Genomic DNA, 16,894 nt, shown 5'->3' with positions numbered 1-16,894 from the left:
CTATATTCTCTCCATTTTATATGTATTTGATGGTGGATGGCCTGAAGTCATAGAAAGCTTTCTTCTTTTTTTTCCCTCTTTTTTTCTTGTATAGTCACAGAAAGTTGAAGCAGACAATCAGGCATCCATTCGTCCAGCTAAACAGGAAGACTATGATTGTTTGATGAAATTTAGATTAGATGGGTGAGGGTGAGACCTTCTTTTGGAGACCATCTTCCTTCAAAAAAACAACTCAGCTCAGCCATCCCAACCAATTGGGGTGGGGCTACAGGAATCCTTAAACAAGCCGTAGCTATGAATAGCATTGCAAATATAATTGACAATTGTAGATGGAATAGGATGCAGGCTAGAATATTCCGGTAAGAAGATTGGCTGCTGTGGACAGGGCCGCTCCAGTAATAGCGCATTGAACGATCTGCTCATGGGAAATGTCTTCCGAAGTAAGTGCCAACGAAGCTCCCGTAATTGCACCTGCAACTGCACTGTTTTTCTGCACAAGACCACCACAAGGTTTCATTCATCCCATTCCATTCTCTCTCTCTCTCTCTCTCTCTCTCTAATCGAGTGTGGAGAAATAAATTAATAAGAAATAGTCTTCCCACCCAATCATGAGCTCCTCGAGCTTCCTTTAGACCGTATGTGAGGCCTGAATACATCCCAGCAGCTAGTCCTGTTACAGAGGTGGACGCATTGTTAGATTTCTTTCCTCAAAGCTGTGTTTGTGGATTGGAGCAACGTCTGCATAAGCTTACCCCATTGGAGACACTCTTTGCCTGTGCTTTTCACCTGAAAACAAGCAAGGGGTGAGGAGAGAAAAAGAGAGAGAGAAGCCAGCGCCTGCGGTAGAGAGGAAAGTATAGAACCGCCGGCGGGGTAGAGGGCCAAACCGTTATAATGTGAATTAAAAACAGAAATGTGACAACTCTAGTACCAGACTATGGGTAAAGTAAAACGTTAACCAGGATTTCTGCTTTACCATTGCTTCCAGAGATTTTCTATTGGTTTCTCCTGCAAAACAACGAGATACCAAGGAAAAAAGAGCTATTTAGACCCGTTTGATTAGATCCAAGTAGAAACCAACAATGGCCACCACACAACGAGCAACAACCATGTAAGAGTATGTGATGCATGCAGATGCAGTGATGAAGGATGAAGAAGATTTTCTTGTTTTTATTAGTTACCTTTGAGCTCTGGCAACCGTTGTTTCTTGCTCCCTGTGATAACCGGAGCACCATTAGAATCTGTCCCTGCTCCTGAACAACAAAGACCAATATCCCCACATTTTTAGCTTCGCAACTGCAGACTTTTTTTATAGCAGATACAATATTCAAGTATCAACCATTGTACCTTCAATAGCGATGAAATACACCTCCCTAGAGACCGCCTGAACTGCTCCTATCTGAAAAAGATGCAGTACCCTTATGAGAGAGAGATAGATAGAGAGGGAGAGAGAGATGGGAATTAATACCCCAGCCGCCTTAACAAAGCTCTCTGCGATACGGTTGAGAAGAGGATGGCCAAGATCGAACAAGCACTCCTTGTGGAAGCCTCGGATCTCATCGAAGAGGGATCGAGTTTCCAAATTAATACTCATCTTCTATGTATACAAGCAAGAATAGATATTATCTGAGAATAGAACAAGCAGAGGCTGATACACAGAAATTGTAAATTCCGAGAGAGCACTGACTACTGTTATTGTTGGAACTGCAAACGGGAAGGGAGAGGATGAGAGAGAGAGAGCTTTGAAGAGATCTAGAGAAGGGTTAAAAGTGGACACGTATCATCGCAGTCTTGCATGTCTAACCCTGCAACAGTGGTGCGGAGTTCGTGGCGAGTCACAGGCTTGGGTGAACGACGTGTCAACATTCAAATAATGAAAAATTGACCCTCTCAACGGATGGTTCTCCCGGACTACTGGGTAGTCCGACTCCGACCACATATGAATATTGAAAATATGGTTTACGAAATTTCCTGATTAGTACTTGAATTTTGGCTCGTGACAATTCTATTTTTTGTGAACGTTTGGATGGTTGACAAAGAGAGTTAGATGGCATTGGAAGAGCATTTTTGACTTTTCAAGAGTCACCTAAGATTGATTAAACAGGTACTGAATTGTCACATTTTTAAAGTTTGGGTATTGGATTGTCACATTTTGAAAATTCGGGTACTAAATTGTCGCATTTTAAAGTTCAGGTACCAAATTGTTACTCAAGCCAAAGTACAAGGTACTGATCAGGAATTTCTCACCATGATTCTTTTACATTTCTTTTAAGGAAAATTTCTAATTAGTACCCTATACTTTGGGTCTAGTGTCATTTTGGTCCCCGAACTTTAAAATGTGACAATTCAATATCCAAACTTTCAAAATGTGAAAATTCAGTACCTGTCGTTAACTAATTGTTAATCAACTGTTAAGTGACATTTTAAAAAGATACAAATGCCCTTCAAGTATTATCTAATTTTCTTTATCAACTATCCAAACATTGACAAAAAAATTAATAGTCTCGAATCCTTGCCTCTTCTATTCGAAAAAGTTGAAGTCACTAGAATGCTCACTCAAACGTAACCCCAACTTTCTTGAATGGAAGAAGCAAGGATTTGGGACTGTTAATTTTTTGTCAATGTTTAGATGGTTGATAAAGAAAATTAAATGACACTCGAAAAACATTTTCAAATGTCACTTAATGACAAGTTAACTGTTGATGAATGACAGGTATTGGATTGTCACGTTATGAAAGTTCGGGTACTGAATTATCACATTTTAAAGTTTAGGAACCAAAGTGGAACTAGGCATAAAGTACAGGTACTAATCGGGAATTTTCCCTTTCTTTTAAATTTATCATGACTTTTCAACAACTAATTACCTGAGTAGAGGTGTAAATCAGATCGTGTTGCCCGCGGCCCGCCATGATCATGTGGGTCTTGTTGGGCCTAGGGTTTTAGGTCCACAGGCCGGGCCAGCACGGCACGACACGCCCGAACGAACCGACCCAATCCAACATGACCCATATATATATATGTATATTATATTATATAAATTATAATTATATAATAATATATAATATATTAATAAAATAAAATTGTTTTCAATTTTATTATATTAATTTATTTAATTATTGTCTATATAAGCAATTTTATACATCAAAATCCATATAAAATTAAATTTTTTAAGTTTTTTTTTTTCAAATCTTTTAAATAAATAACTCTGGCCCAAGACTTGGCCCAAAGACCAACCCGGCCCGTGGCATGACATGACACAATACGGTCTACACAAACTTAAGCCGGGCCGAACCCCCAAATTATTCCAGGGACCGTACGGTAATATCCAATAAAAGAACATTGAAAATCTGAATTCTGATAAAAGTCTTAACTCTCAAAATATTGAAACATATCATTGTGTATCATTTTATACGTATCGGTTTTTTCAGCAACAAATCCCATACAACGCAAAAACTCTATGCACATTGCACGAGAATCCAACCACATTAAGAACATGTCTCCGTACTTCTCCGTTTAGAATTGGTTCCACACTTCCACCACCATAAATACTGCGGAAACCTGAACCAGGAAGCTCTCAACAACCGTATAAAACCCCAAGCTTGTTATTAACTGTCTTAACAACCATATAAAACCCCTTTAAGAGATTGAAAGCCATCATTGAAGATTGATGGAGAAGTGAAGTTTTGTCATGTCCATCCAGAAAACCAACAAAAAGCTCCAGATTAGTTAGCCAATTCTTAAGTGTTGAAAACCTGCCTAAACCTTTTAACTGTTATTAATCATTTAATTGTTTAAATTTCTGGGGACATGCTACCTCGTTCCGTGTAACCCCTCTTCCGTTTTATTAAAAAAAAGGTGGATTGCAGTCTAACACCCCCCCCTCCCCCCAAAAAAATAAAAAAATAAAAAAAAAACACAACATGTAACATATTATCAATGTGCAACTGCATTCAATCCATCGAATAACTCTAATAGTGGGTTGATTTTATTTGTTTTAAATATTTTTATGGCTTAAAAAAACCACTAAATCATGTGACATATGCATTATTAGACAAATAAAATGGTAAATTGTTGATACTTCTCCTGAAATTTCTAGTAGTTGCTTTTGAAATCACACCATTCCCGTTGGAAACTTGGAAACCGCTCACGAAAGGAGTTAAATGACTAAAATACCCATTGCTCCTTTTTATTTTTTCTTTTCATAGTTTTGGTAAGGGAAAAACGACTAAATTTCAGAAAAATTACACATTCTGATAAGGACATAAAGTCATAAAACATTGTTCATTGGTAAGGAAAAAAAAAGAAGATGACACAAAGGATTTTATCTTTTTCTGAAGAAGTTTTCATTTCCTGTTCAAGGTTGTTAGTTGTTTATCCTGAAATACATGGGAACGTCAATTCTTTCATTTTCTGCTCATGGAACAGGGAATGTGGATTTTCAATTTTGGAAATTAGTAAGACTCAATTTGGAAGGAGTACAAATACAATTATGTACAATAAAAATATACAAAAACAAAAAAATAAAAACAAAATGCAAGCATTGCACTCATCCTCTACAGGGTAATCACAGTGAAATGCTTGGCAGACCCTGAGGCCGATGCGTTTTATGCAAAGATTAGGTTGGTACCCTGAGGAATATACGGGTTGTCGAATCGAATGAGCAGCAGCATTGCCAATTTGCCATTGACGTCCATGTCTCCTTCTCCCACTGCTACATACATCGCGTTGGCTAGACTGCTGCAGTGCCCCTTGGCTATCAGCATTGGCAATCGCTTCTCCCACCGGTAACTCAGTATTGCCGTTCGTCCGCATCCAGTGACGCCTAGGACCGAATACATCAGCTTCAATTGGTTCGTGTGTTGCTGTTCACCCGCCATTCAGTATACTAAACAAGTAATTGATCCTCGCATGGAATCCCAGACTGTTGTATGCAAAGGGATCTCCTAATAAAAAGCTGTTAAAGAGTTCAGAACGTCTCACCTAGCCAAATCTAATTTGTATCATACAGTGATATAAAGTTGCTTCGGTTCACTTCAACAATTCAGGCTGCATTTGTTTGTGGTGTAAATACAAGAGTACACGGATGGAGTTTAACAACGGTCAGACTTCTGAGTATAAAAAACAAACTGGCTTTATACTCATTTTACACTATTGTGTGTGTGAATGATCAATGTAAAAGGAAACGTTGCTTAATTCTTCGGTTGCTCAATCCCTCTCCTCTTTTCTCCACTCCCAACATTTAGCATGATCTTCAAAAGCCTAAGTCGCAGTTGGGATTAAATGCTTTTGTTTTCATCATAGAACAAGAAACCCTATTTTTTTATGGTGAATCAGCGGATGAATGATGAATTGGCATTAAATATTTGCAAGAAACTAAAAAGAAAAACAGGAGAAAGAACAAGAGCTTTGTTGCCGCGCGCAGATTGGCCGAATGCAACGAGGTAAATTCACTCTTCAAGTTCCGAGGGTTGGCCGAGGACCTCAAGGCTTTGGAATGTATTGCCCAAAGCTGAGGACTACAAGCTGAGGCGAGGTGCTCCTTCCGAGGACTATGGTGGCTGAGGACCACAAGCCGAGGTGAAGTTCCTAGTGACCAAAGTTACTACAAGACAAGGAGTGTCAGAGGCCTCGGGGTGGATACCCGAGGCAAAGCCTTCGACGCTCAAGTTAGTACGAGGTGTAAAGCAGGGGAGAGTGCAAAAGTGCTCCTGAAGAGAGTCCTCGGATGCACCAGATCTCCCTGAATTATTGCTAGGTGGACAATGTAGGTGCAAGGAGTAAATGAGTGAGTGATGTTGGACTTACTCCGTTCCAGCCCCCTTTAAGGGACAGTTACCTCTTGTTTATACTTGAGCGTGCTAGTGGTAGGTAAAGATGAACACCCCGGAGTACGAGGTCAAGTTGCAGGCCCTGGCGAGTACTCTAGACAACTATGTGATTGGCTCCGTACGGAGGCAGCAGGGCTCCCTGATTGTTGCTGACGCTAACAGGCGTTAGTGGGCTGGGCCAAGCTAACCCACATCACTTGCCCCCCCACTCCCGAGACCGAGGTGAGGCCTCGACTTCTGCTCGTAATGAGGGTAGTAATCGAAGTAAGGCTTCGACTTTGGTCATTGGGAGTAGTGGTCGTTATGCCTCCGGATTTGTCAGCCGAGGGATGTCCTGCAGTGGCATCGTTTTCGTTGTTTGCGTCATCCCTCCTCGGTTCGGAAGCGTGAGCGATGTGGATGCCTCGGCTTGGCGGGGGTGTCCCATATCACACACGGGCAAGTCACGTTAGTGGGGCTACCATGTAGGGGACGACCGTCCCAGGAGTCCTATGTTTGCCAGGTTGAACAATCCGCTCAGTGGTCCGTGATAAGCGGGCCTTTTGGTTCGCTCGGCAAGTTTCCGTGGGCGATCTTCGTGATCCACCCGACGTCATTTCGCCTTCCGAGGGCATGCGCTAGGAGGTGCGGTGAGACTGATTCGCAGGAGCGGGGGGCTCCCGCATCCGTTGGATCTATGTTGATCTGAACAATTGCTTTGGGCGTCATTTCATCTTCCGAGAGCCTGCGCTAGGGGGCTCCCGCATCCATTGGATCTACGTCGATCTGAACTGTTGCTTTGGGCATCGTTTCGTCTTCCGAGGGCCTACGATAGGTGGTGCGTCACAGTTGGATGGTGGGAGCGGATTGGTTTTATCCGTCAGATTTAGAGAAATCCAAGCCATTCATTTTCCTTTAAATAGGAGCCTTGGTAGTGACTTTCTTCTCCATTTAAACCTAGATGACCTTGCTCTCGAGTGAATGCATCTCCCCAACTCTCAATTCTCCAGAACTTTTCTACTTCTTCCCTTCTTCGGTACTTTCACCCTCTTTTAGGTAATCAAGACATGTCGTTTTCAGACTCTGGTCCTGAGTGCATGAACTCCCGAACATCTCGAGAGGGAGCTCTCCAACAACCCCCTCTCCCCTGTCTTCTCTGGGTTCTATAGCTGTAGCCCCCCTTCAACAGGAAGTGGCCGCTTTGAGGGAGAGGTTAACCTCGGGGTTGCCGAGGGTAGTCACCACGGAAAGGACTCTCCCCATGAAAGCACCGCCTCGGTGTCACCGAGGGATCTCCTCTCTCTGAGTACGATGCCATGAAACTCGTCGCCGAACCAGTTGGAGGGAGTGCTGCCCGAAGGGTGGTTGACGCTGGTGTCCCGCGTTTGGAGTTTGACAGCTTCTTAGACGTATGCCAGGTCAAATCCTTGGTGAAGAGGTTTCACATACCCTGGTCTTATAGCTTGAGGGTCCCCGACGTGGGCGATAGGCCGTGGCCCCCGAGGAGGGGGAAATCTGTATCTACTAGCATTTTTTAGAGTCTGGTTTTAGGTTTCCCCTCCCAACCTTAATCTCTGAACTACCGAAGTGGTACGACATCACTATCAGCCAGCTCATACCCAATGCCCTCAGTACCATCGTGGCGATGATGGTGTGGGCTCGACTCAGGGGCGTGGAGCTGACGTTGAGACTGTTCCACGCCATGTTCATGTCGAGGAAGCATGCTTCCGAGGCCAACATGTATTACTTCCACCCGAAGAGGGGGAAGCCAATGCATAACCCCTTGTCCGTTCACGGGTGGAAGGATAGGTTCTTCTACGTTTCCTGCCTCGAGGGCTGGTGCTTCAGGTCTGACTGGGGGGAGGCCTGCGTCATCATCGAGAGATGTCCCCCACCGCTCTGAGACGAAGAGGTTGCAGTAGTAACTCACTTGCTTGTGATGGGGACATTCCACTCGAAGCCGTTGGTGGAGGAGGAGATCCCCTTAGTCTTCGCTGGGATTAGCCCAACCCCCCTCGGTAGGAGAGGTTCTGTGGTTAGTGCGTCTTCAACGTTCTTTTCTTTTTTCCCTAATGTGCTAACTGCTTCCCTTTGTTGTTTTGCAGAAGTGCCAATGGACGATAAGGAACGTTTGTTGGTAGAGGCTCGGGCGAAGCAGGCCGGGAAGAAGGCCGAAGGAAAAACGCCAAAGAGGCCTGGCGATGAAGTTGCCCCCAGTCCCGGTGAAGGGAGAAATTTGCAGGTACCCACCAAGGGGAAGTAGTCGGTGGTGGCGCTGAAGAGGACGGTTGAGGTGCCGAAGAACCCCACCACCAGGGGAAAGGCACCAAAGAGGCCCACAGAGGGGCCCGAGGCGGAAAGGCAGAGGCCCGCTGCTGACACACCAAGGGAGGAGCCCCCACGGAAGCTTGCCAACATGGATAGGCAGGCCGAGGAGGTGGTGCGGAGGTCCACGCCTGGGGAGCGCCCATCCGGGCCTTCCTCAGCACCTCCACCAGTACAAGGTGTCTCCGAGAGGATCGAAGGGGCTGGTAAGACTTTTCGCCCCCAATGACAACTCTGAGAGGGGGACTCCATCCGTGACGAGGGGGTCAGCCAGGAGTTGGTTAGCGGATCCATCCTGTCGAGGGATCGCTACCGCCTTCTGCAAAGCGACCCCAAATCCATTTACGACGAGGGCCTGTACCATTTGGCCGAGGTAAGACGTTCTTCAATATTTCATTATGTATATATTTTTATTCTTTATTTTCACTTATCAGTTTTGTGGCAGGCCAGTCTACACTTTATCGGTTTGGGGGACCGAACAAGGCTGGCCATGGGTCGTGCCGACAAGGCCGAGAAGGAGAAGAAGGTCGCAGAGGAGAAGCTCCAAAGCGAAAGAGAGAAGCTCCAGAAGGCAACCGCCGCCGCCGAGGAGAAGCACCAGAAATTCCAAAAGGCGCTTTTGGACGAACAATCACTTCGGGATCACCTTGAGTCTTAGCTGAACGAGGCGTGGTAAGGGCTCTCCAAAGAGAAAATGGAGCAGGTGCGGCTGGAGAGCAACGTTACGGAAGCGGAGAGACGAGCTGCCGAGGCGGAGGCGAAAGCTTCCAAAGCCCTAGCTTCGATAGAGGAGTCAAAGAAGGCAGCGGCCGAGGTAGTGGAGGTGTACAAGAAGTCTTCCGACTACCTGGATGCGCTGATGAAGTGTGCTTCATCGTCCAACCTCGACGGTATTGAAGATACCAAGAAGGCACTCCTACTGGTGCTGCCAGATTTTGATGTCAAGGGACTGCAAGTGACTCCTTACGCTCCTGCCGAGGCCCAACCAGCCGAAGATGCCATTCCCCCTCCTACCAATGACGAGGCGCAGACGTAGATTTCCCCCCATCTTTTTTGTTCTATTGTTCTGATACTTGCCATCTGTTTTGTTGTTTTTTTTTTAAGGCAATACAAAATTTTGTAAAGGCTATACAAGACCAACACTGAATAGTGAATGAAGCCATTTTTTTTTGTATACTGTGTTTCGTGCATGTTATCTCTTCCCTTTTCTCTTTTTTTTTTTGTGAGAGGTTCTTGCCCCTCCGAAAGGTTTAAACCACGATACACAAGGCACACACGATCCAGTCGTAGTATTTGTTTATTTGCACGCTCGTCTCGACTTGTCAGGATATTGGGAACCAAGGAGGAGTCATACGTCCGAGGCGGGGCTCGCCTGACTTGCAAATCTCGTGCTATCCCTGGCGAGGCCGAAGAGACCTAGCACCCTGGCCGAGGTATACCGCCAAGGTACTTGGGTGGATGAAGATCCATGGAGGAGTAGCACCAACGGGGTGCAGCTCCACTAACTCGTTCCTACCAAGTGTTTTCTCGGGGGTGGCCAAGGTGTCCCACCGGCGAAGCGGAGGGCTCTGTCTTGTTATTTTCTTTGCGCTAAGTGCAGATAGCCGAGGAGGTCACCACGCTCCGAGGTGATGAGGTGACGAGGTGAGGTAATGAAGAACTTTTCTTCATTCATTCATTCATTACTTTTATCAAAAAATTACATTCATCATTGGTACATCTGGAGGTTCTCCGAGTTCCACGTCCGAGGGATGGGTCATCCATCTAAGTTTTCCATTCGAAATGAGCGGGGCCGAGAGCTTGCTTAATCCGGTAAGGGCTTTCCTAGTTGGAACCCAGCTTTCCTATTCCAAGTTCAGGAACCATGACCTTCCTGAGGACAAGGTTTCATACTTTATAGTGCCTTTCTTTCACTCTGGAGTCGTAGTAGCAGGCTACTCGCTGCTGATACGCGGTCATCCTAATTTGTGCTTGTTCTCGGGTTTCTTCCAGTAGGTCTAGGTTTGCTCTAAGCGCTTCGTCATTCTCGGCCTCAGTATACCCCTGGATCCGAAGCGTTGGTTGGTCAATCTCCACTGGGATCACTGCTTTTGTGCCGTATGTCAGGCCGAAAGGGGTTTCTCCCGTCACTATCCGAGGTGTGGTTCGGTACGCTCAAAGGGAGTTGTGTAGTTCGTCTGCCCATAGACCTTTAGCTCTATCCAACCTGGTCTTTAGTCCGTCCAGGATGGTTTTGTTCGTGACCTCGGCCAGGGCGTTCGTTTGGGGGTAGCCCACCGAGGTGTACCATTAACTGATGCCGAGGGAGGTGCATCATTCTTAGAATTTAGCGTCATCGAACTATTTTCCGTTGTCCGTGACCAGCATGTGGGGGAGGCCAAAGCAGCAAATAATGTTCTTCCAAAAAAAGTTCTGAATTGCCCACGCAGTGATAGTGGCTAGGGGTTCAGCCTCCACCTATTTAGTGAAGTAATCCATAGCAACGACGACGTACTTCCTACCTTCCGTTGCCTAAAGGAAGGGGCCGAGGAGGTCCATTCCCCACTTGGCAAAGGGCCAGGGGCTATAAAGGGCCGAAAAGGTGGTGGATGGTTGATGGCAGAGGTTGGCATGTCTCTAACACTGATCACATTTCCGCACCAGCTCGACCGCATCCTTGTGAAGTATCGGCCAGAAGTACCCTTGCCTTAATGTTTTCCGGGCTAGGGTCCGACCGCCGATGTGATTGCCGCAGATGTCTTCGCAAATTTTCTGGAGCACGTACTCGCCCTCCTCCCTGCGGAGACATCGGAGGTAAGGAAAGGTGAAGGACCTCTTATACAACTTTCCTTCTAGCAAAGTGTAGTGTGTTGCCTATCGTCGGAGTTTTCGGGCTTCATTCTTGTCATCAGGTAGCCTTCCCGTCAATAGGAAGTCGATGATAGGATCTATCCAAGATGGTTCAGCCTCTACGGGTAGGATTTGGACGTCCTCTATGGAGGGCCAGGCTAATCTTTCCACGCGCACAGTGCGGCCGAGCGACACATCCGAGGTGCTCGCCAATTTGGAGAGGGCGTCGGCTAGAGAGTTCTCGGCTCGCGGGACTTACTGCAAAGAGAAGCGTTGGGAGTGGCGGGCTAACTCTTGAACTTTGGTCAGGTACTTACCCATGCTTTGTTCTCTGGCCTCGTACTCACCGTTGACTTGATTCACCACCAGTTGCGAGTCGCTGAGGACTTCGACGCGCTTGGAGTCGAGGTCTCGGGCGAGCTGCAACCCCGCCAAGAGGGCTTTAAACTCGACTTCGTTGTTGGATGTAGGGAACTCGAATCTCAGCGCATACTCCATGACGACATCGTCGGGGGTGAAGAGAATGAGGCCCACTCCACTCCCCTTGACGTTGGATGAACCGTCAACAAAAAGTCTCCATGCGGGGGGTGGGGGGACCTCCTTGGCCGGTCATGCTTCTTTTGGCTCATCTTCGTGAGGGCGGCTGAGGGGCCTGTTGAAAGTGCTTTTTGCTACGAAGTTAGCCAAGGCTTGTGCTTTGATTGCGGGCCTCGACTGGTATTGTATGTCAAACTCTAACAGTTCTATTGCCCACTTAATCAGGCGTCCCGAAGTCTCTGGCTTGGCGAGGACAGCTCTAAGGGACTGATTTGTTAAGACCACTATGGAGTGGGCTTGGAAATACGGCCTGAGCTTTCTGGCCGAGGTGACGAGGACGTAAGCAAGCTTTTCCACTTCAGGGTACTGGGTCTCAGTGTCGCTGAGGACCTTGCTAACATAGTATACAGGTCTCTAGGCTCCGTCATCTTTCACCAGGACCGAGCTGACAGCCTCGTCTCCGGCTAATAGGTACAAATACAGGGTTTCCCCTGATACTGGCCGAGCGAGGAGCGGGAGTGAAGCGAGGTATAGCTTGAGCTGGTCAAAGGCACGTTGGCACTCCTCTATCCACTAGAAATATTTCAGCTTCTTGATGGCGCAGAAGAAGGGAAGACAACAGTCTGTCAATTTCGACATGAAACAGTTGAGGGCGGCTATCCTGCCAGTGAGTCTCTGAGTCTTCTTTACTGACCGAGGGGATGCCATATCTAGTATGGCTCGGTACCTTGCTTGGGTTGGCTTCAATGCCCCTTTGAGTGACGACAAAGCCTAAGAATTTTCCCAAAGTAACCCCAAAGGCACAATTGCTCAGGTTGAGCTTAATGTTGAATTTACGCAAAGTATCAAAGATCTCGACTAATAAGTACAAATACAAGGTTTCCCCTGATACTGGCCGAGCGAGGAGCAGAAGTGAGGCGAGGTATAGCTTGAGCTGGTCGAAGGCACGCTGACACTCCTCCATCCACTAGAAATATTTCAGCTTCTTGATGGTGCAGAAGAAGGGAAGGCAGCGGTCTATCAATTTCGACATGAAACGGTTGAGGGCAGCTATCCTGCTGGTGAGTCTCTGAGTCTTCTTTACTGACCAAGGGGGTGCCATATCTAGTATGGCATGTCCCTTGCTTGGGTTGGCTTCAATCCCCCTTTGAGTGACGACAAAGCCTAAGAATTTCCCCGAGGTAACCCTAAAGGCACACTTGCTCGGGTTGAGCTTAATGTTGAATTTACGCAGAATATCAAAGGTCTCGGCCAGGCTCTTCACCACCATGTCGTCCACATAGGCTTCGACGTTTCTCCCCATTTGATTCTTGAAAACCTTGTTGACAAGGTGCTGGTAAGTGGCCCCTACATTCTTAAGGCCGAGTGGCATCACCTTGTAGCAATACGTGTCATGCTCAGTGATGAAAGATGTCTTCTCCTCGTCATCGGGGTGCATCTAGATCTGGTTGTACTCGGAGAAGGCACCCATGAAGCTAAGTAGTCCATCGTTCCGATGCAAAGTTCCTCTTCTTTTACCGAACTGGCTTAGAGCTCGGGTCCACGCTTAGCCTATGAGTAATGGGTCAATTCTAGGCATGTCAATGACGAACCAAGCAAAGACGTCGGCGTTAGTTCTGAGGAAACTTACCAGTTCAGATAGGCATTCAGGGGAGAGGTTGGACCAGACGCAGACTGTCCTTTCTGGGGTTGACTCATCCAGGGGAATCAAGACGAGGTCCTCAGCTCGCTAGTTCTTCCCGGGGGTCGAGGCCTTCTAGTGATAAGGCCTCCTTATTCTTTCCTTTTAGTGCTGCCACGTAGCATTGGCGAGCGATCCGTTGGTTCCCATGAATGACTCCAACGCCATGCTCGATGGGAAACTTAAGGGCCAGGTGATAAGAGGACATGGCTGCCCCTATCGCATGAAGGGTTGGTCTTCCCAGTATCGCAATGTAGGGAGAAGCAACCTTCACGACTAGGAACTCATGCATCCAAGTCACCTGGTGTGGCGTTGTCCCTACTGTGATGGGTAAGGTAATTTTTCCTTCCGGCCTCACGGCCCGGTGACGCTGCCGAAGAAGCTAACAAGGGGAGCGTCGACTGGCTAGAGTCGCTCTGGCGCGAGCATCATTCTCTCATAAGTGTCGTAAAAAAGGATAACGGCTGACGAGCCGCTATCCACCAAGATCTTCTTCACCATAAAATTGGAGATGATGGCTGCAACCACGAGGACATCATCGTGGGGGACAGTAACCCCCTCTAAGTCTCGTTGGTGAAGACGAGGGCAAGTGAACAGCTCGGCCTCTACGGAGTGTCTGGGTACTTCTGCTTCTTTGGGGCAGGCTCTTGGATGTTCAGCTGCCTGGCATAGGCTTTTCGAGTCGAGGTTGAGTCTCCACCCTAGGCCATGCCCCCGGCGAAGATGTCGCTGACGCCTGCCACTTGCTGCTGCTGCTGCTATGCTAGGATGACGAGGCGCTGACCTCTCCTCCGACAAACTACTTGAGGTTTCCTCTGTGGATGAGGGACTATTTCATTCTTTAGATCATAGCAGTTCTTGGTGTCGTGCTCGGTGCCGCGGTGGTACTTGTAGTACTTCGTAGGGTTCCCCCTCTTGGGGTTCCGCTTCATCTTCTTTGGCCACTTCACGAACTTCTCTTCCCCTATCTGCATCAGTATTTGGGTGCGGGTGGAGTTGATTAGCGTGTAGTCCTTGTCGGCCAAAGCCGGTGGCTACTTGTTATCTCTGCCGCCATTGTTGCCGAAGTGGCGCTGGTCCGCACCTTTCCACTTCTTCTCCGGGGGCCCATCGTGGCGCTCGACTGCCCTTTCTTGTTTGTCCCCAGCCGAAGCCTCTTCGGCCATGATGTATTTTTGGGCCTTTTTGAGGAATTCGAGTTTAGTCTTCGGTGGGGTCTTAGCGACCGAGCACTTGAGAGTCGAGCCGGGGCGGAGTCTGTTAATGGCTACGTGCATGGAGACCATAGGGTCGAGGTCTCGACCTTCAAGCTCTTCTTTCTTAAAGCGGTCGATGTAAGACCACAGGCTTTCACCCGGCTCCTGTTTGCTGTTTGAGTGACATCAGAGAGACTACGCTCTTCTAGCATCGTCTACTACTAATGAAGCGGGCGAGGAACAAGGTTGTAAATTGCTCCCACGAGCTGATTGATCTAGGAAGGCTGGAGAACCAGCGGCGAGCGGCCCCCCTGAAGGTAGCCTAGAAGGTCCGACACATCAAGGCATCGGAATATCCGTATAGTATCATGAGCACCGTGAAACCCCCTAGGTCGTCATCGGGGTCAGTGCTTTCGCTGTACGTCTCCAGTGTGGGAGCTTTGAAGCGTGGGGGGAGAGGCTCCGCGATGATTTCCGGGGTCAATGCGTCCATGTGTCTAGCAGAGCTCGTCCTTTGACGGCCCCAATCTCGGCAAGCCCTGGGTCAGCACGAGTATGGGCCCTGCTTTTGTCTTCGCGGACCCGACGGGTGTCGGCTCAGACTTCCGAATACTCCGAGACAGGGTCGCACGCTCCTCTGCGGGCACGACGATCATTTTGAACATCCCTAAGGTCTGAGACGGGAGGTGAAGTGGGGTGGTGTCGGCTCTCGCCTCAGGAGCGAACTCCAGAGCGGTCGAACTGCCTGCCATCTCCTAGGGGACCGTGCGACGGTGGTGTTGCTGCTCCAAAGATTGATGACTGTTTTCGAATTAAGTAGGCATTCTCTCCCTTCTGGTAGGAGGACAAATATTCCTTCGTGGTGAACCTGGGAGAAGGTTGTTGCTCAATTCCGACAATTCAGCCAATGGATTACCGTGGCCGAGGGCCAGTACCTCGATGTTCTCGTGTCAGCCCTGATCCTCTAACACCCCAGCGGGGCGGTTGCCTTGAGAGGGACCTCCTGCTCGGGGGCAGACTTCTTCCATTCATTTGGTGAGGCGGTCCAAACGATCGAGGACGACCTAAAACTGCTCGTAGGTAACCAAGCTTGGATTGTTCCTGGCTCTCCTCACCATGACCTCTAAGCCTAAAGGGGGTTTAGATCTAGAGCGTTATTATTGTTTATCCTGAAGTGGGGGTCGTCTTACCAACCACATTCCTACAGACGACGCCAATTGCTACTGCACGGATTAGCTGAGGGTAACGAGATAAATTCACTCTTCAAGTCCTGAGGGTTGGCCAAGGACCCCAAGGCTTCAGAAAGTGTTATCCAAAGCAGAGGATTGCAAACCGAGGCGAGGTGCTCCTTCCAAGGACCACAAACTGAGGCGAATTCCTAGTGACCAAAGTTACTACAAGACAAGGAATGGAAAAAGCCTCGAGGTGGATACCAGAGGTAGAGGCTCCGACGTTGAAGTTAGTACGAGGTGTAAAGCAGGAGAGAGTCCTCAGATGCACCAGATCTCCCTGAATTAATGCTAGGTGGACAATGTAAGTGCAAGAAGTAAATGAGTGAGTGATGTTGGAGTTACTCCGTTCCAACCCCTTTTAAGGGGCAATTACCTCTTACGTATACTTGAGTGTGCTGGTGGTAGATGAAGATGAACACACCGAATGAAATCCGTACGAGGTCAGGCTGCAGGCCCTGGCGAGTACGCCAAACAGCTATATGATTGTCTCCGTATGGAGGCAGCAGGGTTCCCTGATTGTTGGTGACGCTAACAAGCGTTAGTGGGCTGGGCCTCCCAGTCCTATGTAGGCTGGGCCAAACTAACCCACATCAAGCTTCATAGGATTTGTAGACAGAATTTGGTAAGAAAACCCGCAGAAAATCAATTCCTAGATGAAATCTAGCTTTGGGATCAAAATCTGCAACATATGTGACAAGAGCTTCATAGGATTTAGGCTTATAAAATGAGACTCCAGCTTTGGGATCGACATCTAGAGCTTCTTTGCTGCTACTCCGAACCACAGTTGCAGAAGCTTCTCTATTGTCCAAGACATCTCCGGTTTTCACCATCGACCAACTAATTCCATCTCGAAATCCTGGACATCGCGTCGTGGTGGCCGCCGATGGCTGCCACAGTTACAATTGTTCTTGGAGAGAGAGAGAAAGAGAAAAACCATACAACAATAGTTTTGCTTGTTCGCAGAGAAGATGAAGTAAAAGAAAAACCAAAGCAAAAATAGACAAGAATTTGCACTATTTTATTTGCAACTCTCGTGCATTTGCACCGGTACAAATAAAATTCCACTACGACACGGAAATGGTAGTCGATCATTTTATAAAGATTTTTAATTCTAGACAAACGGCAAATCTTCCTCAGTATCAACTTATAAGGGAGCCCAAAAGGGCATGAGATACTGGCATCTTCTTACCCTTCAATTGCAGGACAGCGGGAGAACCTCCATCTTGAGAACCAATCACATTTCCAAAATAAGCCCTTATTTGTGCAGTCTTAAATCAAAAGTAGATA

General features: G+C 47.6%; 1 protein-coding gene across 1 annotated transcript; it reads right to left on the bottom strand.

Annotated features, from left to right (window-relative positions):
• Positions 1 to 132: 132 nt before the first annotated feature.
• ATOEP16-2 (Mitochondrial import inner membrane translocase subunit Tim17/Tim22/Tim23 family protein) lies at positions 133 to 1,988 on the bottom strand. The gene is made up of 7 exons (XM_010261020.3): positions 1,469 to 1,988; positions 1,348 to 1,399; positions 1,182 to 1,253; positions 977 to 1,008; positions 753 to 786; positions 603 to 670; positions 133 to 490 (listed from the first exon to the last, which is right to left on the bottom strand). The coding sequence occupies exons 1-7, from the start codon at positions 1,592 to 1,594 to the stop codon at positions 347 to 349; spliced, it is 528 nt and encodes a 175-aa protein (XP_010259322.1). The 5' UTR covers positions 1,595 to 1,988; the 3' UTR covers positions 133 to 346.
• Between the last annotated feature and the right edge of the window lie 14,906 nt (positions 1,989 to 16,894).

Source organism: Nelumbo nucifera, chromosome 3 (genome assembly GCF_055504915.1).
Source record: "Nelumbo nucifera cultivar China Antique chromosome 3, China Antique-T2T, whole genome shotgun sequence".
NCBI classification, from domain to species: Eukaryota; Viridiplantae; Streptophyta; class Magnoliopsida; order Proteales; family Nelumbonaceae; genus Nelumbo; species Nelumbo nucifera.
This window is presented reverse-complemented; position numbering and strand designations above follow the sequence as displayed.

Excerpts from the sequence above, each read along its gene's own strand:
- ATOEP16-2 (XM_010261020.3), bottom strand. The coding sequence starts at position 1,594 with ATGAGTATTAATTTGGAAACTCGATCCCTCTTCGATGAGATCCGAGGC. Across the intron at positions 1,400-1,468 it reads GCTTTGTTAAGGCGGCTGGG|ATAGGAGCAGTTCAGGCGGT; the intron begins GTATTAATTCCC and ends CATCTTTTTCAG. Across the intron at positions 787-976 it reads GAAAATCTCTGGAAGCAATG|GTGAAAAGCACAGGCAAAGA; the intron begins GTAAAGCAGAAA and ends GCTTGTTTTCAG.